Source organism: Bos indicus x Bos taurus, chromosome X (assembly GCF_003369695.1).
Source record: "Bos indicus x Bos taurus breed Angus x Brahman F1 hybrid chromosome X, Bos_hybrid_MaternalHap_v2.0, whole genome shotgun sequence".
Classification (NCBI taxonomy): domain Eukaryota; kingdom Metazoa; phylum Chordata; class Mammalia; order Artiodactyla; family Bovidae; genus Bos; species Bos indicus x Bos taurus.
The window spans coordinates 129163652-129186339 of NC_040105.1; the positions used below are offsets into that span (position 1 = coordinate 129163652).

Here is a 22688-nt window from a genome sequence, read left to right on the forward strand (position 1 = left end):
GATTATCCTATGGTTTTTATCTTTCAGTATGTTACTATGGTGTATCACATTGATTGGTTTCCATATATCGAATCCTTGCATCCCTGGATTAAACCCAACTTGATCGTGGTGTATGAGCTTTTTGATGTGTTGCCGTCCAGCATTTACCAAAAAGTTTTCAGGAGCTTAACTGAAGTGGTGGGATAGTGTAGTTTGTGTGTCATAGGAATCTCCTCAAAGGATGATGTCATCAGTGTGAGGTCCTAATTGTGTCCTAGAAAAAGTTAGAGCTGGTGAAAATGTTGCCTTCAAAGACTGTGTGAGATGGCAGGTGTGGACACTGGCCCCACTGAGTAGACAGGTGACGGTGTATCGTTTCCCTTTGAAGGTGAAGGTTCAGTGTAGCCGAGAAGTTGTTGAGATAGGCAGTGAAAACAGCATGCTAGCCAAATGTTTTGCTATGACTGAAAAGTATTTGCCAGTTATTTGTTGGAAGCAGTATTATCAACAAAATACATGGAGCCCTAGTGAGTGGGGCCATGACACCAAGGGTACAAGTTCACACTGAGGCCCTGTTCTTGCTTTACAGCTTTAAGATCAAGTAAAATTTGTTAAGTGCAGCAGAAGTTGGGATAATCACACCTTGCTCAGTAGGTTTCCTATAACAGGTTTCAATTTGTGAAGACCCTGCTTTCATTGAGATTGAATCTTTTAAAAAACAACTGAGGTGAAAAGTGTGATTGCATCTAAGGGAAAAAGGGCCATAGGGTCTCATCTTTTAAAGGTGAGTATAGGGGCAAGGGCTGAATTTTATTACTCATTGAGTTAGATTCTCCACGTGCACTAGAGGCTATTTGGGGTAATGGAGGTTTTGGCACTGGGAAATGTAGGCAAGGCAGTAATTCCAGTGGTTAAGGTTAGGCATATCTGTTTCTATGTCACGTTCCTTTACTCCCTGGTTGTTTGTAGTAGCTTGCCCAAATGTGGGCCAGAAGAGGAACAGAAATTGATGAGGGGCAAAAACTCAATTGTCACACCTGAAAAGTGGGATCTGATTATTGCACAGAGCCACCACCCCTACATCACCCCTCTCCCTAGATGGGACCTCTGAAACACACAGAAACACCAAGTCCTTTTCCTTCTCACCAGTGGGATGAAGAGTTCAGGAAGCAATCTTCAGTCTGCAGTTCTCAGTCTTCACCCAGTCCTCAGTCCCAGTGTCTGGGTAAGTATGGACTGGCTGGTCTGGGCCCTAGACTGAAAGGACGCCTCCTCCCTCCCTCCTCACACACCGGACCCTTCCCTTTCTCCCCTCTCCATCATCAAAAAAACACGCACACACATCTTTTTACTGCTTGTTGATACTTTAATCGTCAACATCTGAATACTTTGATCTGTCCGGAGGGGACCATCGTTGTATGTTTGATGTCTGCACAAACGACTATTCTGCCTTTGCTTTTCCTGGAGTTACAGCAGATGGCTCAGCATCTTGGGCTCCAGGTGGGCACAGGGGCTTACTTGCAGAATCGTCAGAAGTGTTGGAAGAATCCTCTGGGGTTTCTTCATCCGCCATTGGCCCACTTTCATTCTTCTTTTTATTCTGCGGGTGGTGGTAGAAGACTGGATTCGTCGACCTCTTCCCTTTCTTTTTCCGGCCCGGGTTCCGCTGAAGGGTTGATTTTACCTTCCTCGTGGGCTTTCGTATCTGGTAAGAAAACAGAGTCATCCAGAAAGACATTAGTGGAGGAGGATGGGAAGAACTTTGAGAGAACGGGTGTGCATTGAGGAGGGGTTTGTGCCAGGCAAGCTGCGGCAGGGCGAGTCTTGGGTGGGGGATGAAGAGGAAGAACATGAGTAGGGTAATCTGACCTTCTGACTGTCCAAGCCATCGGACTGATCAGTGTTCTTTCTCTTCCCTTCGTTAGCACTTGAAGCTTGTTGCTGCAGATTGAAAGCGTCTATCTCGATTTCTGTTTCCTCCTCCTTCACTTCCTTAATTAGGTCTGCCATGTTGTAGCAACGGTGGCCTCCACCAAGGCGCCTGGCGTCTCTATATATACCGTCGCAGGACAATGGTGAGCCACAACTGTCCGTTTGATTGGTCAGCAAGAAATTTCTCCAGCCAATGGTAGCCCTGACACTGCTGACATCACAAAGCGCCACTTGGGAACATCCATGGGGGCGGGGAGGGTGCAAAGGAGTCCAAGTGCTCTGGTTTGAGAAAAGAAGTGCTTTCGCAACAACCATTAAAGAGCCTTCCCAATTTGACTTTCCGGAAAACATTTCCTCATCTTGTCCAGTTCAGTTCTTGTGGTGTAGAAGTTAGGGAGCCAGTGTTCCTTCCAAACCATTTCTCATGGCCACCCCCATTCAGTGTTTAATTCTGTCATCTTCCGGATCTCATTACCTAGTATTTGGTGTGGTTTTTTTTTTAAACAGTTTACTTTAGAGGTTTTAGATTTGCACGATAATTGTGAAGAGTGTTTTCATATACTCCACAACCAATTCTCTTGTTTACCATTGTACATTAGTATTGAACATTTGTTCAAATTAGTGAACCCACAGTGAAAGAGTATTATGAACTAAAGTCTGGACATTATCAGATTTCTTTCAGTACAGTTCAGTTCAGTCGCTCAGTTGTGTCCGACTCTTTGCGACCCCATGAACAGCACGCCAAGCCTCCCTGTCCATCACCAACTCCGGGAGTTTACCCAAACCTATATCCATTGAGTCGGTGATTCCATCCAACCATCTCATCCACTGTTGTCCCCTTCTCCTCCTGCCCTCAAACTTTCCCAGCATCAGGGTCTTTCCAAATGAGTCATCTCTTTGCATCAGGTGGCGAAAGTATTGGAGTTTCAGCTTCAACATCAGTCCTTCAAATGAACACCCAGGACTGATCTCCTTTAGAACGGACTGGTTGGATCTCCTTGCAGTCCAAGGGACTCTCAAGAGTCTTCTCCAACACCACAGTTCAAAAGCATCAATTCTTCGGCGCTCAGCTTTCTTCACAGTCCAACTCCCACATCCATACATGACCACTGGAAAAACCATAACCTTACTAGACGGACCTTTGTCAGCAAAGTAATGTCTGCTTTTTAATATGCTGTCTAGGTTGGTCAGAACTTTCCTTCCAAGGAGTAAGCGTCTTTTAGTTTCATGGCTTCTGTCACCATCTGCAGTGATTTTGGAGGCCACAAAAGTAAAGTCTGCCACTGTTTCCATTGTTTCCCCATCTATTTGCCAGGAAGTGATGGGACCGGATGCTACCATCTTCGTTTTCTGAATGTTGAGCTTTAAGCCAACTTTTTCACTCTCCTCTTTCACTTTCATCAGGAAGCTCTAGTTCTTCTTCATTTTCTGCCATAAGTGTGGTGTCATCAGCGTATCTGAGGTTATTGATATTTCTCCCGGCACTCTTGTTTCCAGCTTGTGCTTCATCCAGTGGATAGTTTCTCATGAAGTACTTTGCATATACGTTAAATAAGCAGGGTGACAACATACAGCCTTGACTTACTCACTTCCCGATTTGGACCCAGCTCGTCATTGCATGTTCAGTTCTAACTGTTGCTTCGTGACCTGCATACAGATTTCTCAAGAGGCAGTTCAGGTGGTCTGGTATTCCCATCTCTTTCAAAATTTTCCGGTTTGTTGTGATCCACACAGTCAAAGGCTATGGCATAGTCAATAAAGCAGAAATAGATGTTTTTCTGGAACATTTTCAGATTTCCTTGGTTTTTACCTAATGTCCTTTTGCTGTCCCAGTATCCATCCAGGATACCATACTAAATCCAGTCATTCCATATTCTGCCTTGTTAGGTTCCTCTTTGCTGTGACAATTTTTTAGATTTCTTTTTTTTTTTTTCTATTATTAAAAATTTTGTTCATTTTTTAATTGAAGGATAATTGCTCTACTAAATTTTGTTGTTTTCTGTCTAACCTCAACATGAATCATCCATAGGTATACTTATATCTCCTCCCTGTTGAACCTCCCTCCTATCTCTCTCGCCATATTATCCCTCTAGGTTGATACAGAGCCCCTGTTTGAGTTTTCTGAGCCATACAGCAAACTCCCTTTGGCTATCTTTGAGCATATGATAATTTAAGATTCCATGTTGCTCTTTCAATACATCTCACCTTTTCCTCCCCTCTCCCCATGTCCATAAGTCTATTCTCTACGTCTGTTTCTCCAATCAGTTCAGTTCAGTTCAGTTCAGTCGCTCAGTCGTGTCCGACTCTTTGCGACCCTGTGAAGTGCAGCACGCCAGGCCTCCCTGTCCATCACCAACTCCCGGAGTTCACCCAAACTCACGTCCATCGAGTCGGTGATGCCATCCAGCCATCTCATCCTCTGTCGTCCCCTTTTCCTCCTGCCCCCAATCCCTGGCAGCATCAGAGTCTTTTCCAATGAGTCAACTCTTCGCATGAGGTGGCCAAAGTACTGGAGTTTCAGCTTTAGCGTCATTCCTTCCAAAGAACACCCAGGACTGATCTCTTTCGGAATGGACCGGTTGGATCTCCTTGCAGTCCATGGGACTCTCAATAGTCTTCTCCAACACCACAGTTCAAGAGCATCAATTCTTTGGCGCTCAGTTTTCTTCACAGTCCAACTCTCACACCTGTACACGACCACTGGAAAAACCATGGCCTTGACTAGACGGACCTTTGTTGGCAAAGTAATGTCCCTGCTTTTGAGTATGCTATCTAGGTTGGTCATAAATTTCCTTCCAAGGAGTAAGCGTCTTTTAATTTCATGGCTGCAATCACCATCTGCAGTGATTTTGGAGCCCCCCAAAATAAAGTCTGCCACTGTTTCCACTGTTTCCCCATCTATTTCCCATGAAGTGATGGGACCAGATGGCATGATCTTCGTTTTCTGAATATTGAGCTTTAAGCCTACTTTTTCACTCTCCTCTTTCACTTTCATCAAGAGGCTTTTGAGTTCCTCTTCACTTTCTGCCATAAGGGTGGTGTCATCTGCATATCTGAGGATATTGATATTTCTCCCAGCAATCTTGATTCCAGCTTGTGCGTCTTCCAGCCCAGCATTTCTCGTGATGTACTCTGCATATAAGTTAAATAAGCATAAGCAGGGTGACAATACACAGCCTTGACGTACTCCTTTTCCTATTTGGAACCAGTCTGTTTCTCCATTGCTGCCCTGTAAATGAATTCTTCAGTACCATTTTTCTAGTTTCTGTATATATGCGTTAAAATATGATATTTCTCTTTCTCTTTCTGACTTACTTCACTCTATATAATAGGTTCTAGGTTCATCCACCACGTTAGAACTGACTCAAATGCGTTCCTTCTTATGGCTGTGTAATATTTCACCATGTATATGTCCACAACTTCTTCATGCATTCTTCTGTCAGTGGACCTCTAGGTTGCTTCCATGTTCTAGCTGTTGTAAATAGTGCTGCAGTGAACAATGGGATACATGTGTCCCTTTCGATTTTGATTTCTTCAGGGTATATGCCTAGGAGTAGGATTGCTGGGTCATGTGGTGCTTTTATTCCTAGTTTCTTAAGGAATCTCCATACCGTCTTCCATCGTGGCTGTATCAATTTTCATTCCGACCAACAGTGCAGGAGCTTTCCCTTTTCTCCACACCCTCTCCAGCATTTATTGTTTGCAGACTTTGAGGATGGCCATTGTGACTGGTATGAGGTGATATCTCATTGTGGCTTTGACTTGCATTTCTCTAATAATGAGCGATGTTGAGCATCTTTTCAGGTGTGTGTTGGTCATCTGTATGTCTTCTGTCGAGAAATGTCTGTTTAGGTCTTTTTCTCACTTTTTGATTGGGTTGTTTGTTTTCCTGATATTGAGTTATATGAGCTGCTTGTATATTTTGGAAATTAATCCTTTGTCAGTTGTTTCATTTGCTGTCATTTTCTCCCATTCTGAGGACTGTCTTTTCATCTTGCTTATCGTTTCCTTTGCTGTGCAAAAGATGCTAAGTTTAATCAGGTCCCACTGGTTTGCTTTGATTTTTGTTTCCATTACTCTAGGAAATGGGACATAGAGGATCTGGCTTTGATTTATGTCAACAAGTGTTCTGCCTATGTTCTCTTCTAAGAGTTTTATAGTTTCTGGTCTTACAGTTAGGTCTCTAATCCATTTTGAGTTTATCTTTGTGTATGGTGTTAGGAAGTGTTCTAATTTCATTCTTTTGCATGTAGCTGTCCAGTTTTCCCAGCACCACTTATTGAAGAGGCTATCATTTCCCCATTGTATATTCTTGCCTCCTTTGTCAAAAATAAGGTACCTGTAGGTGCATGGATTTATTTCTGGGCTTTCTATCTTGTTCCCTTGGTCTATATTTCTGTTTTTTTTTTTTTTTTTTTTTTGGTGCCAGTACCATTCTGTCTTGATGACTGTACCTTTGTAGTATTATCTGAAGTCAGGAAGGTTGGTTCCTCCAGCTCCCTTGTTCTTTTTTAAGACTGCTTTGGCTATCTGGAGTCTTTTGTGTTTCCATATGAACTGTGAAAATTTTTGTTGTAGTTCTGTGAAAAATGCCATTGGTCATTTGATAGGTATTGCACTGAGTGTGTGGATTACATTTGGTAGTATAATCGTTTTCACAATATTGATTCTTCCATCCCAGGAACATGGAATATCTCTCCATCTGTTTCTGTTTGGTTTCTTTCATTAGTGTCTTATAATTTTCTGTGTACAGTTCTTTCATCTCCTTAGGTAAGTTTATTCCTATATATTTAATTCTTTTCATTGCAGTGGTGAATGGGATTGATTCCTTAATTGCTCTCTCTGATTTTTCATTGTTAGTATATGGAAATGCAAGTGATTTCTGTGTATTGATTTTGTATCCTGCAACTTTGCTAAATTCACTGATTAGCTCCAGTAATTTTCTGATAGTATCTTTAGGGTGTTCTATGTACAGTATCATGTCATCTGCAAACAGTGAGAACTTTACCTCTTCTTTTCTGATCTGGATTCCTTTTATTTCTGTTTCTTCGCTGATTGCTGTCACTAGGACTTCCAGAACTATGTTAAATAGTAGTGGTGAAAGTGGACACCCTTGTCTTGTTCCTGATCTTAGTGGGAATGCTTTCAGTTTTTCACCATTGAGACTAATGTTTGCTGTAGGCCAATCATATATGGCCTTTACTATGTTGAGGTAGGTTCCTTCTATGTCCATTTTTTGAAGAGTTTTAAACATAAATAGGTGCTGAATTTTGTCAAAGGCTTTTTCTGCATCAATTGAGATTATCCTATGGTTTTTATCTTTCAGTATGTTACTATGGTGTATCACATTGATTGGTTTCCATATATCGAATCCTTGCATCCCTGGATTAAACCCAACTTGATCGTGGTGTATGAGCTTTTTGATGTGTTGCCGTCCAGCATTTACCAAAAAGTTTTCAGGAGCTTAACTGAAGTGGTGGGATAGTGTAGTTTGTGTGTCATAGGAATCTCCTCAAAGGATGATGTCATCAGTGTGAGGTCCTAATTGTGTCCTAGAAAAAGTTAGAGCTGGTGAAAATGTTGCCTTCAAAGACTGTGTGAGATGGCAGGTGTGGACACTGGCCCCACTGAGTAGACAGGTGACGGTGTATCGTTTCCCTTTGAAGGTGAAGGTTCAGTGTAGCCGAGAAGTTGTTGAGATAGGCAGTGAAAACAGCATGCTAGCCAAATGTTTTGCTATGACTGAAAAGTATTTGCCAGTTATTTGTTGGAAGCAGTATTATCAACAAAATACATGGAGCCCTAGTGAGTGGGGCCATGACACCAAGGGTACAAGTTCACACTGAGGCCCTGTTCTTGCTTTACAGCTTTAAGATCAAGTAAAATTTGTTAAGTGCAGCAGAAGTTGGGATAATCACACCTTGCTCAGTAGGTTTCCTATAACAGGTTTCAATTTGTGAAGACCCTGCTTTCATTGAGATTGAATCTTTTAAAAAACAACTGAGGTGAAAAGTGTGATTGCATCTAAGGGAAAAAGGGCCATAGGGTCTCATCTTTTAAAGGTGAGTATAGGGGCAAGGGCTGAATTTTATTACTCATTGAGTTAGATTCTCCACGTGCACTAGAGGCTATTTGGGGTAATGGAGGTTTTGGCACTGGGAAATGTAGGCAAGGCAGTAATTCCAGTGGTTAAGGTTAGGCATATCTGTTTCTATGTCACGTTCCTTTACTCCCTGGTTGTTTGTAGTAGCTTGCCCAAATGTGGGCCAGAAGAGGAACAGAAATTGATGAGGGGCAAAAACTCAATTGTCACACCTGAAAAGTGGGATCTGATTATTGCACAGAGCCACCACCCCTACATCACCCCTCTCCCTAGATGGGACCTCTGAAACACACAGAAACACCAAGTCCTTTTCCTTCTCACCAGTGGGATGAAGAGTTCAGGAAGCAATCTTCAGTCTGCAGTTCTCAGTCTTCACCCAGTCCTCAGTCCCAGTGTCTGGGTAAGTATGGACTGGCTGGTCTGGGCCCTAGACTGAAAGGACGCCTCCTCCCTCCCTCCTCACACACCGGACCCTTCCCTTTCTCCCCTCTCCATCATCAAAAAAACACGCACACACATCTTTTTACTGCTTGTTGATACTTTAATCGTCAACATCTGAATACTTTGATCTGTCCGGAGGGGACCATCGTTGTATGTTTGATGTCTGCACAAACGACTATTCTGCCTTTGCTTTTCCTGGAGTTACAGCAGATGGCTCAGCATCTTGGGCTCCAGGTGGGCACAGGGGCTTACTTGCAGAATCGTCAGAAGTGTTGGAAGAATCCTCTGGGGTTTCTTCATCCGCCATTGGCCCACTTTCATTCTTCTTTTTATTCTGCGGGTGGTGGTAGAAGACTGGATTCGTCGACCTCTTCCCTTTCTTTTTCCGGCCCGGGTTCCGCTGAAGGGTTGATTTTACCTTCCTCGTGGGCTTTCGTATCTGGTAAGAAAACAGAGTCATCCAGAAAGACATTAGTGGAGGAGGATGGGAAGAACTTTGAGAGAACGGGTGTGCATTGAGGAGGGGTTTGTGCCAGGCAAGCTGCGGCAGGGCGAGTCTTGGGTGGGGGATGAAGAGGAAGAACATGAGTAGGGTAATCTGACCTTCTGACTGTCCAAGCCATCGGACTGATCAGTGTTCTTTCTCTTCCCTTCGTTAGCACTTGAAGCTTGTTGCTGCAGATTGAAAGCGTCTATCTCGATTTCTGTTTCCTCCTCCTTCACTTCCTTAATTAGGTCTGCCATGTTGTAGCAACGGTGGCCTCCACCAAGGCGCCTGGCGTCTCTATATATACCGTCGCAGGACAATGGTGAGCCACAACTGTCCGTTTGATTGGTCAGCAAGAAATTTCTCCAGCCAATGGTAGCCCTGACACTGCTGACATCACAAAGCGCCACTTGGGAACATCCATGGGGGCGGGGAGGGTGCAAAGGAGTCCAAGTGCTCTGGTTTGAGAAAAGAAGTGCTTTCGCAACAACCATTAAAGAGCCTTCCCAATTTGACTTTCCGGAAAACATTTCCTCATCTTGTCCAGTTCAGTTCTTGTGGTGTAGAAGTTAGGGAGCCAGTGTTCCTTCCAAACCATTTCTCATGGCCACCCCCATTCAGTGTTTAATTCTGTCATCTTCCGGATCTCATTACCTAGTATTTGGTGTGGTTTTTTTTTTAAACAGTTTACTTTAGAGGTTTTAGATTTGCACGATAATTGTGAAGAGTGTTTTCATATACTCCACAACCAATTCTCTTGTTTACCATTGTACATTAGTATTGAACATTTGTTCAAATTAGTGAACCCACAGTGAAAGAGTATTATGAACTAAAGTCTGGACATTATCAGATTTCTTTCAGTACAGTTCAGTTCAGTCGCTCAGTTGTGTCCGACTCTTTGCGACCCCATGAACAGCACGCCAAGCCTCCCTGTCCATCACCAACTCCGGGAGTTTACCCAAACCTATATCCATTGAGTCGGTGATTCCATCCAACCATCTCATCCACTGTTGTCCCCTTCTCCTCCTGCCCTCAAACTTTCCCAGCATCAGGGTCTTTCCAAATGAGTCATCTCTTTGCATCAGGTGGCGAAAGTATTGGAGTTTCAGCTTCAACATCAGTCCTTCAAATGAACACCCAGGACTGATCTCCTTTAGAACGGACTGGTTGGATCTCCTTGCAGTCCAAGGGACTCTCAAGAGTCTTCTCCAACACCACAGTTCAAAAGCATCAATTCTTCGGCGCTCAGCTTTCTTCACAGTCCAACTCCCACATCCATACATGACCACTGGAAAAACCATAACCTTACTAGACGGACCTTTGTCAGCAAAGTAATGTCTGCTTTTTAATATGCTGTCTAGGTTGGTCAGAACTTTCCTTCCAAGGAGTAAGCGTCTTTTAGTTTCATGGCTTCTGTCACCATCTGCAGTGATTTTGGAGGCCACAAAAGTAAAGTCTGCCACTGTTTCCATTGTTTCCCCATCTATTTGCCAGGAAGTGATGGGACCGGATGCTACCATCTTCGTTTTCTGAATGTTGAGCTTTAAGCCAACTTTTTCACTCTCCTCTTTCACTTTCATCAGGAAGCTCTAGTTCTTCTTCATTTTCTGCCATAAGTGTGGTGTCATCAGCGTATCTGAGGTTATTGATATTTCTCCCGGCACTCTTGTTTCCAGCTTGTGCTTCATCCAGTGGATAGTTTCTCATGAAGTACTTTGCATATACGTTAAATAAGCAGGGTGACAACATACAGCCTTGACTTACTCACTTCCCGATTTGGACCCAGCTCGTCATTGCATGTTCAGTTCTAACTGTTGCTTCGTGACCTGCATACAGATTTCTCAAGAGGCAGTTCAGGTGGTCTGGTATTCCCATCTCTTTCAAAATTTTCCGGTTTGTTGTGATCCACACAGTCAAAGGCTATGGCATAGTCAATAAAGCAGAAATAGATGTTTTTCTGGAACATTTTCAGATTTCCTTGGTTTTTACCTAATGTCCTTTTGCTGTCCCAGTATCCATCCAGGATACCATACTAAATCCAGTCATTCCATATTCTGCCTTGTTAGGTTCCTCTTTGCTGTGACAATTTTTTAGATTTCTTTTTTTTTTTTTTCTATTATTAAAAATTTTGTTCATTTTTTAATTGAAGGATAATTGCTCTACTAAATTTTGTTGTTTTCTGTCTAACCTCAACATGAATCATCCATAGGTATACTTATATCTCCTCCCTGTTGAACCTCCCTCCTATCTCTCTCGCCATATTATCCCTCTAGGTTGATACAGAGCCCCTGTTTGAGTTTTCTGAGCCATACAGCAAACTCCCTTTGGCTATCTTTGAGCATATGATAATTTAAGATTCCATGTTGCTCTTTCAATACATCTCACCTTTTCCTCCCCTCTCCCCATGTCCATAAGTCTATTCTCTACGTCTGTTTCTCCAATCAGTTCAGTTCAGTTCAGTTCAGTCGCTCAGTCGTGTCCGACTCTTTGCGACCCTGTGAAGTGCAGCACGCCAGGCCTCCCTGTCCATCACCAACTCCCGGAGTTCACCCAAACTCACGTCCATCGAGTCGGTGATGCCATCCAGCCATCTCATCCTCTGTCGTCCCCTTTTCCTCCTGCCCCCAATCCCTGGCAGCATCAGAGTCTTTTCCAATGAGTCAACTCTTCGCATGAGGTGGCCAAAGTACTGGAGTTTCAGCTTTAGCGTCATTCCTTCCAAAGAACACCCAGGACTGATCTCTTTCGGAATGGACCGGTTGGATCTCCTTGCAGTCCATGGGACTCTCAATAGTCTTCTCCAACACCACAGTTCAAGAGCATCAATTCTTTGGCGCTCAGTTTTCTTCACAGTCCAACTCTCACACCTGTACACGACCACTGGAAAAACCATGGCCTTGACTAGACGGACCTTTGTTGGCAAAGTAATGTCCCTGCTTTTGAGTATGCTATCTAGGTTGGTCATAAATTTCCTTCCAAGGAGTAAGCGTCTTTTAATTTCATGGCTGCAATCACCATCTGCAGTGATTTTGGAGCCCCCCAAAATAAAGTCTGCCACTGTTTCCACTGTTTCCCCATCTATTTCCCATGAAGTGATGGGACCAGATGGCATGATCTTCGTTTTCTGAATATTGAGCTTTAAGCCTACTTTTTCACTCTCCTCTTTCACTTTCATCAAGAGGCTTTTGAGTTCCTCTTCACTTTCTGCCATAAGGGTGGTGTCATCTGCATATCTGAGGATATTGATATTTCTCCCAGCAATCTTGATTCCAGCTTGTGCGTCTTCCAGCCCAGCATTTCTCGTGATGTACTCTGCATATAAGTTAAATAAGCATAAGCAGGGTGACAATACACAGCCTTGACGTACTCCTTTTCCTATTTGGAACCAGTCTGTTTCTCCATTGCTGCCCTGTAAATGAATTCTTCAGTACCATTTTTCTAGTTTCTGTATATATGCGTTAAAATATGATATTTCTCTTTCTCTTTCTGACTTACTTCACTCTATATAATAGGTTCTAGGTTCATCCACCACGTTAGAACTGACTCAAATGCGTTCCTTCTTATGGCTGTGTAATATTTCACCATGTATATGTCCACAACTTCTTCATGCATTCTTCTGTCAGTGGACCTCTAGGTTGCTTCCATGTTCTAGCTGTTGTAAATAGTGCTGCAGTGAACAATGGGATACATGTGTCCCTTTCGATTTTGATTTCTTCAGGGTATATGCCTAGGAGTAGGATTGCTGGGTCATGTGGTGCTTTTATTCCTAGTTTCTTAAGGAATCTCCATACCGTCTTCCATCGTGGCTGTATCAATTTTCATTCCGACCAACAGTGCAGGAGCTTTCCCTTTTCTCCACACCCTCTCCAGCATTTATTGTTTGCAGACTTTGAGGATGGCCATTGTGACTGGTATGAGGTGATATCTCATTGTGGCTTTGACTTGCATTTCTCTAATAATGAGCGATGTTGAGCATCTTTTCAGGTGTGTGTTGGTCATCTGTATGTCTTCTGTCGAGAAATGTCTGTTTAGGTCTTTTTCTCACTTTTTGATTGGGTTGTTTGTTTTCCTGATATTGAGTTATATGAGCTGCTTGTATATTTTGGAAATTAATCCTTTGTCAGTTGTTTCATTTGCTGTCATTTTCTCCCATTCTGAGGACTGTCTTTTCATCTTGCTTATCGTTTCCTTTGCTGTGCAAAAGATGCTAAGTTTAATCAGGTCCCACTGGTTTGCTTTGATTTTTGTTTCCATTACTCTAGGAAATGGGACATAGAGGATCTGGCTTTGATTTATGTCAACAAGTGTTCTGCCTATGTTCTCTTCTAAGAGTTTTATAGTTTCTGGTCTTACAGTTAGGTCTCTAATCCATTTTGAGTTTATCTTTGTGTATGGTGTTAGGAAGTGTTCTAATTTCATTCTTTTGCATGTAGCTGTCCAGTTTTCCCAGCACCACTTATTGAAGAGGCTATCATTTCCCCATTGTATATTCTTGCCTCCTTTGTCAAAAATAAGGTACCTGTAGGTGCATGGATTTATTTCTGGGCTTTCTATCTTGTTCCCTTGGTCTATATTTCTGTTTTTTTTTTTTTTTTTTTTTGGTGCCAGTACCATTCTGTCTTGATGACTGTACCTTTGTAGTATTATCTGAAGTCAGGAAGGTTGGTTCCTCCAGCTCCCTTGTTCTTTTTTAAGACTGCTTTGGCTATCTGGAGTCTTTTGTGTTTCCATATGAACTGTGAAAATTTTTGTTGTAGTTCTGTGAAAAATGCCATTGGTCATTTGATAGGTATTGCACTGAGTGTGTGGATTACATTTGGTAGTATAATCGTTTTCACAATATTGATTCTTCCATCCCAGGAACATGGAATATCTCTCCATCTGTTTCTGTTTGGTTTCTTTCATTAGTGTCTTATAATTTTCTGTGTACAGTTCTTTCATCTCCTTAGGTAAGTTTATTCCTATATATTTAATTCTTTTCATTGCAGTGGTGAATGGGATTGATTCCTTAATTGCTCTCTCTGATTTTTCATTGTTAGTATATGGAAATGCAAGTGATTTCTGTGTATTGATTTTGTATCCTGCAACTTTGCTAAATTCACTGATTAGCTCCAGTAATTTTCTGATAGTATCTTTAGGGTGTTCTATGTACAGTATCATGTCATCTGCAAACAGTGAGAACTTTACCTCTTCTTTTCTGATCTGGATTCCTTTTATTTCTGTTTCTTCGCTGATTGCTGTCACTAGGACTTCCAGAACTATGTTAAATAGTAGTGGTGAAAGTGGACACCCTTGTCTTGTTCCTGATCTTAGTGGGAATGCTTTCAGTTTTTCACCATTGAGACTAATGTTTGCTGTAGGCCAATCATATATGGCCTTTACTATGTTGAGGTAGGTTCCTTCTATGTCCATTTTTTGAAGAGTTTTAAACATAAATAGGTGCTGAATTTTGTCAAAGGCTTTTTCTGCATCAATTGAGATTATCCTATGGTTTTTATCTTTCAGTATGTTACTATGGTGTATCACATTGATTGGTTTCCATATATCGAATCCTTGCATCCCTGGATTAAACCCAACTTGATCGTGGTGTATGAGCTTTTTGATGTGTTGCCGTCCAGCATTTACCAAAAAGTTTTCAGGAGCTTAACTGAAGTGGTGGGATAGTGTAGTTTGTGTGTCATAGGAATCTCCTCAAAGGATGATGTCATCAGTGTGAGGTCCTAATTGTGTCCTAGAAAAAGTTAGAGCTGGTGAAAATGTTGCCTTCAAAGACTGTGTGAGATGGCAGGTGTGGACACTGGCCCCACTGAGTAGACAGGTGACGGTGTATCGTTTCCCTTTGAAGGTGAAGGTTCAGTGTAGCCGAGAAGTTGTTGAGATAGGCAGTGAAAACAGCATGCTAGCCAAATGTTTTGCTATGACTGAAAAGTATTTGCCAGTTATTTGTTGGAAGCAGTATTATCAACAAAATACATGGAGCCCTAGTGAGTGGGGCCATGACACCAAGGGTACAAGTTCACACTGAGGCCCTGTTCTTGCTTTACAGCTTTAAGATCAAGTAAAATTTGTTAAGTGCAGCAGAAGTTGGGATAATCACACCTTGCTCAGTAGGTTTCCTATAACAGGTTTCAATTTGTGAAGACCCTGCTTTCATTGAGATTGAATCTTTTAAAAAACAACTGAGGTGAAAAGTGTGATTGCATCTAAGGGAAAAAGGGCCATAGGGTCTCATCTTTTAAAGGTGAGTATAGGGGCAAGGGCTGAATTTTATTACTCATTGAGTTAGATTCTCCACGTGCACTAGAGGCTATTTGGGGTAATGGAGGTTTTGGCACTGGGAAATGTAGGCAAGGCAGTAATTCCAGTGGTTAAGGTTAGGCATATCTGTTTCTATGTCACGTTCCTTTACTCCCTGGTTGTTTGTAGTAGCTTGCCCAAATGTGGGCCAGAAGAGGAACAGAAATTGATGAGGGGCAAAAACTCAATTGTCACACCTGAAAAGTGGGATCTGATTATTGCACAGAGCCACCACCCCTACATCACCCCTCTCCCTAGATGGGACCTCTGAAACACACAGAAACACCAAGTCCTTTTCCTTCTCACCAGTGGGATGAAGAGTTCAGGAAGCAATCTTCAGTCTGCAGTTCTCAGTCTTCACCCAGTCCTCAGTCCCAGTGTCTGGGTAAGTATGGACTGGCTGGTCTGGGCCCTAGACTGAAAGGACGCCTCCTCCCTCCCTCCTCACACACCGGACCCTTCCCTTTCTCCCCTCTCCATCATCAAAAAAACACGCACACACATCTTTTTACTGCTTGTTGATACTTTAATCGTCAACATCTGAATACTTTGATCTGTCCGGAGGGGACCATCGTTGTATGTTTGATGTCTGCACAAACGACTATTCTGCCTTTGCTTTTCCTGGAGTTACAGCAGATGGCTCAGCATCTTGGGCTCCAGGTGGGCACAGGGGCTTACTTGCAGAATCGTCAGAAGTGTTGGAAGAATCCTCTGGGGTTTCTTCATCCGCCATTGGCCCACTTTCATTCTTCTTTTTATTCTGCGGGTGGTGGTAGAAGACTGGATTCGTCGACCTCTTCCCTTTCTTTTTCCGGCCCGGGTTCCGCTGAAGGGTTGATTTTACCTTCCTCGTGGGCTTTCGTATCTGGTAAGAAAACAGAGTCATCCAGAAAGACATTAGTGGAGGAGGATGGGAAGAACTTTGAGAGAACGGGTGTGCATTGAGGAGGGGTTTGTGCCAGGCAAGCTGCGGCAGGGCGAGTCTTGGGTGGGGGATGAAGAGGAAGAACATGAGTAGGGTAATCTGACCTTCTGACTGTCCAAGCCATCGGACTGATCAGTGTTCTTTCTCTTCCCTTCGTTAGCACTTGAAGCTTGTTGCTGCAGATTGAAAGCGTCTATCTCGATTTCTGTTTCCTCCTCCTTCACTTCCTTAATTAGGTCTGCCATGTTGTAGCAACGGTGGCCTCCACCAAGGCGCCTGGCGTCTCTATATATACCGTCGCAGGACAATGGTGAGCCACAACTGTCCGTTTGATTGGTCAGCAAGAAATTTCTCCAGCCAATGGTAGCCCTGACACTGCTGACATCACAAAGCGCCACTTGGGAACATCCATGGGGGCGGGGAGGGTGCAAAGGAGTCCAAGTGCTCTGGTTTGAGAAAAGAAGTGCTTTCGCAACAACCATTAAAGAGCCTTCCCAATTTGACTTTCCGGAAAACATTTCCTCATCTTGTCCAGTTCAGTTCTTGTGGTGTAGAAGTTAGGGAGCCAGTGTTCCTTCCAAACCATTTCTCATGGCCACCCCCATTCAGTGTTTAATTCTGTCATCTTCCGGATCTCATTACCTAGTATTTGGTGTGGTTTTTTTTTTAAACAGTTTACTTTAGAGGTTTTAGATTTGCACGATAATTGTGAAGAGTGTTTTCATATACTCCACAACCAATTCTCTTGTTTACCATTGTACATTAGTATTGAACATTTGTTCAAATTAGTGAACCCACAGTGAAAGAGTATTATGAACTAAAGTCTGGACATTATCAGATTTCTTTCAGTACAGTTCAGTTCAGTCGCTCAGTTGTGTCCGACTCTTTGCGACCCCATGAACAGCACGCCAAGCCTCCCTGTCCATCACCAACTCCGGGAGTTTACCCAAACCTATATCCATTGAGTCGGTGATTCCATCCAACCATCTCATCCACTGTTGTCCCCTTCTCCTCCTGCCCTCAAACTTTCCCAGCATCAGGGTCTTTCCAAATGAGTCATCTCTTTGCATCAGGTGGCGAAAGTATTGGAGTTTCAGCTTCAACATCAGTCCTTCAAATGAACACCCAGGACTGATCTCCTTTAGAACGGACTGGTTGGATCTCCTTGCAGTCCAAGGGACTCTCAAGAGTCTTCTCCAACACCACAGTTCAAAAGCATCAATTCTTCGGCGCTCAGCTTTCTTCACAGTCCAACTCCCACATCCATACATGACCACTGGAAAAACCATAACCTTACTAGACGGACCTTTGTCAGCAAAGTAATGTCTGCTTTTTAATATGCTGTCTAGGTTGGTCAGAACTTTCCTTCCAAGGAGTAAGCGTCTTTTAGTTTCATGGCTTCTGTCACCATCTGCAGTGATTTTGGAGGCCACAAAAGTAAAGTCTGCCACTGTTTCCATTGTTTCCCCATCTATTTGCCAGGAAGTGATGGGACCGGATGCTACCATCTTCGTTTTCTGAATGTTGAGCTTTAAGCCAACTTTTTCACTCTCCTCTTTCACTTTCATCAGGAAGCTCTAGTTCTTCTTCATTTTCTGCCATAAGTGTGGTGTCATCAGCGTATCTGAGGTTATTGATATTTCTCCCGGCACTCTTGTTTCCAGCTTGTGCTTCATCCAGTGGATAGTTTCTCATGAAGTACTTTGCATATACGTTAAATAAGCAGGGTGACAACATACAGCCTTGACTTACTCACTTCCCGATTTGGACCCAGCTCGTCATTGCATGTTCAGTTCTAACTGTTGCTTCGTGACCTGCATACAGATTTCTCAAGAGGCAGTTCAGGTGGTCTGGTATTCCCATCTCTTTCAAAATTTTCCGGTTTGTTGTGATCCACACAGTCAAAGGCTATGGCATAGTCAATAAAGCAGAAATAGATGTTTTTCTGGAACATTTTCAGATTTCCTTGGTTTTTACCTAATGTCCTTTTGCTGTCCCAGTATCCATCCAGGATACCATACTAAATCCAGTCATTCCATATTCTGCCTTGTTAGGTTCCTCTTTGCTGTGACAATTTTTTAGATTTCTTTTTTTTTTTTTCTATTATTAAAAATTTTGTTCATTTTTTAATTGAAGGATAATTGCTCTACTAAATTTTGTTGTTTTCTGTCTAACCTCAACATGAATCATCCATAGGTATACTTATATCTCCTCCCTGTTGAACCTCCCTCCTATCTCTCTCGCCATATTATCCCTCTAGGTTGATACAGAGCCCCTGTTTGAGTTTTCTGAGCCATACAGCAAACTCCCTTTGGCTATCTTTGAGCATATGATAATTTAAGATTCCATGTTGCTCTTTCAATACATCTCACCTTTTCCTCCCCTCTCCCCATGTCCATAAGTCTATTCTCTACGTCTGTTTCTCCAATCAGTTCAGTTCAGTTCAGTTCAGTCGCTCAGTCGTGTCCGACTCTTTGCGACCCTGTGAAGTGCAGCACGCCAGGCCTCCCTGTCCATCACCAACTCCCGGAGTTCACCCAAACTCACGTCCATCGAGTCGGTGATGCCATCCAGCCATCTCATCCTCTGTCGTCCCCTTTTCCTCCTGCCCCCAATCCCTGGCAGCATCAGAGTCTTTTCCAATGAGTCAACTCTTCGCATGAGGTGGCCAAAGTACTGGAGTTTCAGCTTTAGCGTCATTCCTTCCAAAGAACACCCAGGACTGATCTCTTTCGGAATGGACCGGTTGGATCTCCTTGCAGTCCATGGGACTCTCAATAGTCTTCTCCAACACCACAGTTCAAGAGCATCAATTCTTTGGCGCTCAGTTTTCTTCACAGTCCAACTCTCACACCTGTACACGACCACTGGAAAAACCATGGCCTTGACTAGACGGACCTTTGTTGGCAAAGTAATGTCCCTGCTTTTGAGTATGCTATCTAGGTTGGTCATAAATTTCCTTCCAAGGAGTAAGCGTCTTTTAATTTCATGGCTGCAATCACCATCTGCAGTGATTTTGGAGCCCCCCAAAATAAAGTCTGCCACTGTTTCCACTGTTTCCCCATCTATTTCCCATGAAGTGATGGGACCAGATGGCATGATCTTCGTTTTCTGAATATTGAGCTTTAAGCCTACTTTTTCACTCTCCTCTTTCACTTTCATCAAGAGGCTTTTGAGTTCCTCTTCACTTTCTGCCATAAGGGTGGTGTCATCTGCATATCTGAGGATATTGATATTTCTCCCAGCAATCTTGATTCCAGCTTGTGCGTCTTCCAGCCCAGCATTTCTCGTGATGTACTCTGCATATAAGTTAAATAAGCATAAGCAGGGTGACAATACACAGCCTTGACGTACTCCTTTTCCTATTTGGAACCAGTCTGTTTCTCCATTGCTGCCCTGTAAATGAATTCTTCAGTACCATTTTTCTAGTTTCTGTATATATGCGTTAAAATATGATATTTCTCTTTCTCTTTCTGACTTACTTCACTCTATATAATAGGTTCTAGGTTCATCCACCACGTTAGAACTGACTCAAATGCGTTCCTTCTTATGGCTGTGTAATATTTCACCATGTATATGTCCACAACTTCTTCATGCATTCTTCTGTCAGTGGACCTCTAGGTTGCTTCCATGTTCTAGCTGTTGTAAATAGTGCTGCAGTGAACAATGGGATACATGTGTCCCTTTCGATTTTGATTTCTTCAGGGTATATGCCTAGGAGTAGGATTGCTGGGTCATGTGGTGCTTTTATTCCTAGTTTCTTAAGGAATCTCCATACCGTCTTCCATCGTGGCTGTATCAATTTTCATTCCGACCAACAGTGCAGGAGCTTTCCCTTTTCTCCACACCCTCTCCAGCATTTATTGTTTGCAGACTTTGAGGATGGCCATTGTGACTGGTATGAGGTGATATCTCATTGTGGCTTTGACTTGCATTTCTCTAATAATGAGCGATGTTGAGCATCTTTTCAGGTGTGTGTTGGTCATCTGTATGTCTTCTGTCGAGAAATGTCTGTTTAGGTCTTTTTCTCACTTTTTGATTGGGTTGTTTGTTTTCCTGATATTGAGTTATATGAGCTGCTTGTATATTTTGGAAATTAATCCTTTGTCAGTTGTTTCATTTGCTGTCATTTTCTCCCATTCTGAGGACTGTCTTTTCATCTTGCTTATCGTTTCCTTTGCTGTGCAAAAGATGCTAAGTTTAATCAGGTCCCACTGGTTTGCTTTGATTTTTGTTTCCATTACTCTAGGAAATGGGACATAGAGGATCTTGCTTTGATTTATGTCAACAAGTGTTCTGCCTATGTTCTCTTCTAAGAGTTTTATAGTTTCTGGTCTTACAGTTAGGTCTCTAATCCATTTTGAGTTTATCTTTGTGTATGGTGTTAGGAAGTGTTCTAATTTCATTCTTTTGCATGTAGCTGTCCAGTTTTCCCAGCACCACTTATTGAAGAGGCTATCTTTTCCCCATTGTATATTCTTGCCTCCTTTGTCAAAAATAAGGTACCTGTAGGTGCATGGATTTATTTCTGGGCTTTCTATCTTGTTCCCTTGGTCTATATTTCTGTTTTTTTTTTTTTTTTTCTTTTTTTTGGTGCCAGTACCATTCTGTCTTGATGACTGTACCTTTGTAGTATTATCTGAAGTCAGGAAGGTTGGTTCCTCCAGCTCCCTTGTTCTTTTTTAAGACTGCTTTGGCTATCTGGAGTCTTTTGTGTTTCCATATGAACTGTGAAAATTTTTGTTGTAGTTCTGTGAAAAATGCCATTGGTCATTTGATAGGTATTGCACTGAGTGTGTGGATTACATTTGGTAGTATAATCGTTTTCACAATATTGATTCTTCCATCCCAGGAACATGGAATATCTCTCCATCTGTTTCTGTTTGGTTTCTTTCATTAGTGTCTTATAATTTTCTGTGTACAGTTCTTTCATCTCCTTAGGTAAGTTTATTCCTATATATTTAATTCTTTTCATTGCAGTGGTGAATGGGATTGATTCCTTAATTGCTCTCTCTGATTTTTCATTGTTAGTATATGGAAATGCAAGTGATTTCTGTGTATTGATTTTGTATCCTGCAACTTTGCTAAATTCACTGATTAGCTCCAGTAATTTTCTGATAGTATCTTTAGGGTGTTCTATGTACAGTATCATGTCATCTGCAAACAGTGAGAACTTTACCTCTTCTTTTCTGATCTGGATTCCTTTTATTTCTGTTTCTTTGCTGATTGCTGTCACTAGGACTTCCAGAACTATGTTAAATAGTAGTGGTGAAAGTGGACACCCTTGTCTTGTTCCTGATCTTAGTGGGAATGCTTTCAGTTTTTCACCATTGAGACTAATGTTTGCTGTAGGCCAATCATATATGGCCTTTACTATGTTGAGGTAGGTTCCTTCTATGTCCATTTTTTGAAGAGTTTTAAACATAAATAGGTGCTGAATTTTGTCAAAGGCTTTTTCTGCATCAATTGAGATTATCCTATGGTTTTTATCTTTCAGTATGTTACTATGGTGTATCACATTGATTGGTTTCCATATATCGAATCCTTGCATCCCTGGATTAAACCCAACTTGATCGTGGTGTATGAGCTTTTTGATGTGTTGCCGTCCAGCATTTACCAAAAAGTTTTCAGGAGCTTAACTGAAGTGGTGGGATAGTGTAGTTTGTGTGTCATAGGAATCTCCTCAAAGGATGATGTCATCAGTGTGAGGTCCTAATTGTGTCCTAGAAAAAGTTAGAGCTGGTGAAAATGTTGCCTTCAAAGACTGTGTGAGATGGCAGGTGTGGACACTGGCCCCACTGAGTAGACAGGTGACGGTGTATCGTTTCCCTTTGAAGGTGAAGGTTCAGTGTAGCCGAGAAGTTGTTGAGATAGGCAGTGAAAACAGCATGCTAGCCAAATGTTTTGCTATGACTGAAAAGTATTTGCCAGTTATTTGTTGGAAGCAGTATTATCAACAAAATACATGGAGCCCTAGTGAGTGGGGCCATGACACCAAGGGTACAAGTTCACACTGAGGCCCTGTTCTTGCTTTACAGCTTTAAGATCAAGTAAAATTTGTTAAGTGCAGCAGAAGTTGGGATAATCACACCTTGCTCAGTAGGTTTCCTATAACAGGTTTCAATTTGTGAAGACCCTGCTTTCATTGAGATTGAATCTTTTAAAAAACAACTGAGGTGAAAAGTGTGATTGCATCTAAGGGAAAAAGGGCCATAGGGTCTCATCTTTTAAAGGTGAGTATAGGGGCAAGGGCTGAATTTTATTACTCATTGAGTTAGATTCTCCACGTGCACTAGAGGCTATTTGGGGTAATGGAGGTTTTGGCACTGGGAAATGTAGGCAAGGCAGTAATTCCAGTGGTTAAGGTTAGGCATATCTGTTTCTATGTCACGTTCCTTTACTCCCTGGTTGTTTGTAGTAGCTTGCCCAAATGTGGGCCAGAAGAGGAACAGAAATTGATGAGGGGCAAAAACTCAATTGTCACACCTGAAAAGTGGGATCTGATTATTGCACAGAGCCACCAC

The 22688-nt window shown here is 42.4% G+C and overlaps 4 protein-coding genes across 6 annotated transcripts in view; 1 reads left to right on the forward strand and 3 right to left on the reverse strand.

Annotated features, from left to right (window-relative positions):
• Nucleotides 1–22688, forward strand: part of HS6ST2 (heparan sulfate 6-O-sulfotransferase 2) — a 490102-nt gene that overhangs the window by 100637 nt on the left and 366777 nt on the right. The window lies entirely within an intron of this gene.
• On the reverse strand, nucleotides 1325–2061 carry LOC113887875. The gene is made up of 2 exons (XM_027535124.1): nucleotides 1849–2061; nucleotides 1325–1684 (listed from the first exon to the last, which is right to left on the reverse strand). The coding sequence occupies exons 1-2, from the start codon at nucleotides 1987–1989 to the stop codon at nucleotides 1421–1423; spliced, it is 405 nt and encodes a 134-aa protein (XP_027390925.1). The 5' UTR covers nucleotides 1990–2061; the 3' UTR covers nucleotides 1325–1420.
• On the reverse strand, nucleotides 8535–9271 carry LOC113887876. The gene is made up of 2 exons (XM_027535125.1): nucleotides 9059–9271; nucleotides 8535–8894 (listed from the first exon to the last, which is right to left on the reverse strand). The coding sequence occupies exons 1-2, from the start codon at nucleotides 9197–9199 to the stop codon at nucleotides 8631–8633; spliced, it is 405 nt and encodes a 134-aa protein (XP_027390926.1). The 5' UTR covers nucleotides 9200–9271; the 3' UTR covers nucleotides 8535–8630.
• On the reverse strand, nucleotides 15745–16481 carry LOC113887877. Its single transcript, XM_027535126.1, has 2 exons — nucleotides 16269–16481; nucleotides 15745–16104 (listed from the first exon to the last, which is right to left on the reverse strand). The coding sequence occupies exons 1-2, from the start codon at nucleotides 16407–16409 to the stop codon at nucleotides 15841–15843; spliced, it is 405 nt and encodes a 134-aa protein (XP_027390927.1). The 5' UTR covers nucleotides 16410–16481; the 3' UTR covers nucleotides 15745–15840.

Coding starts and splice junctions, on each gene's coding strand:
- LOC113887876 (XM_027535125.1), bottom strand. CDS start 9,199: ATGGCAGACCTAATTAAGGAAGTGAAGGAGGAGGAAACAGAAATCGAG. Junction 8,895..9,058: donor ATGGCTTGGACAGTCAGAAG/GTCAGATTACCC, acceptor TTTTCTTACCAG/ATACGAAAGCCCACGAGGAA.
- LOC113887875 (XM_027535124.1), bottom strand. CDS start 1,989: ATGGCAGACCTAATTAAGGAAGTGAAGGAGGAGGAAACAGAAATCGAG. Junction 1,685..1,848: donor ATGGCTTGGACAGTCAGAAG/GTCAGATTACCC, acceptor TTTTCTTACCAG/ATACGAAAGCCCACGAGGAA.
- LOC113887877 (XM_027535126.1), bottom strand. CDS start 16,409: ATGGCAGACCTAATTAAGGAAGTGAAGGAGGAGGAAACAGAAATCGAG. Junction 16,105..16,268: donor ATGGCTTGGACAGTCAGAAG/GTCAGATTACCC, acceptor TTTTCTTACCAG/ATACGAAAGCCCACGAGGAA.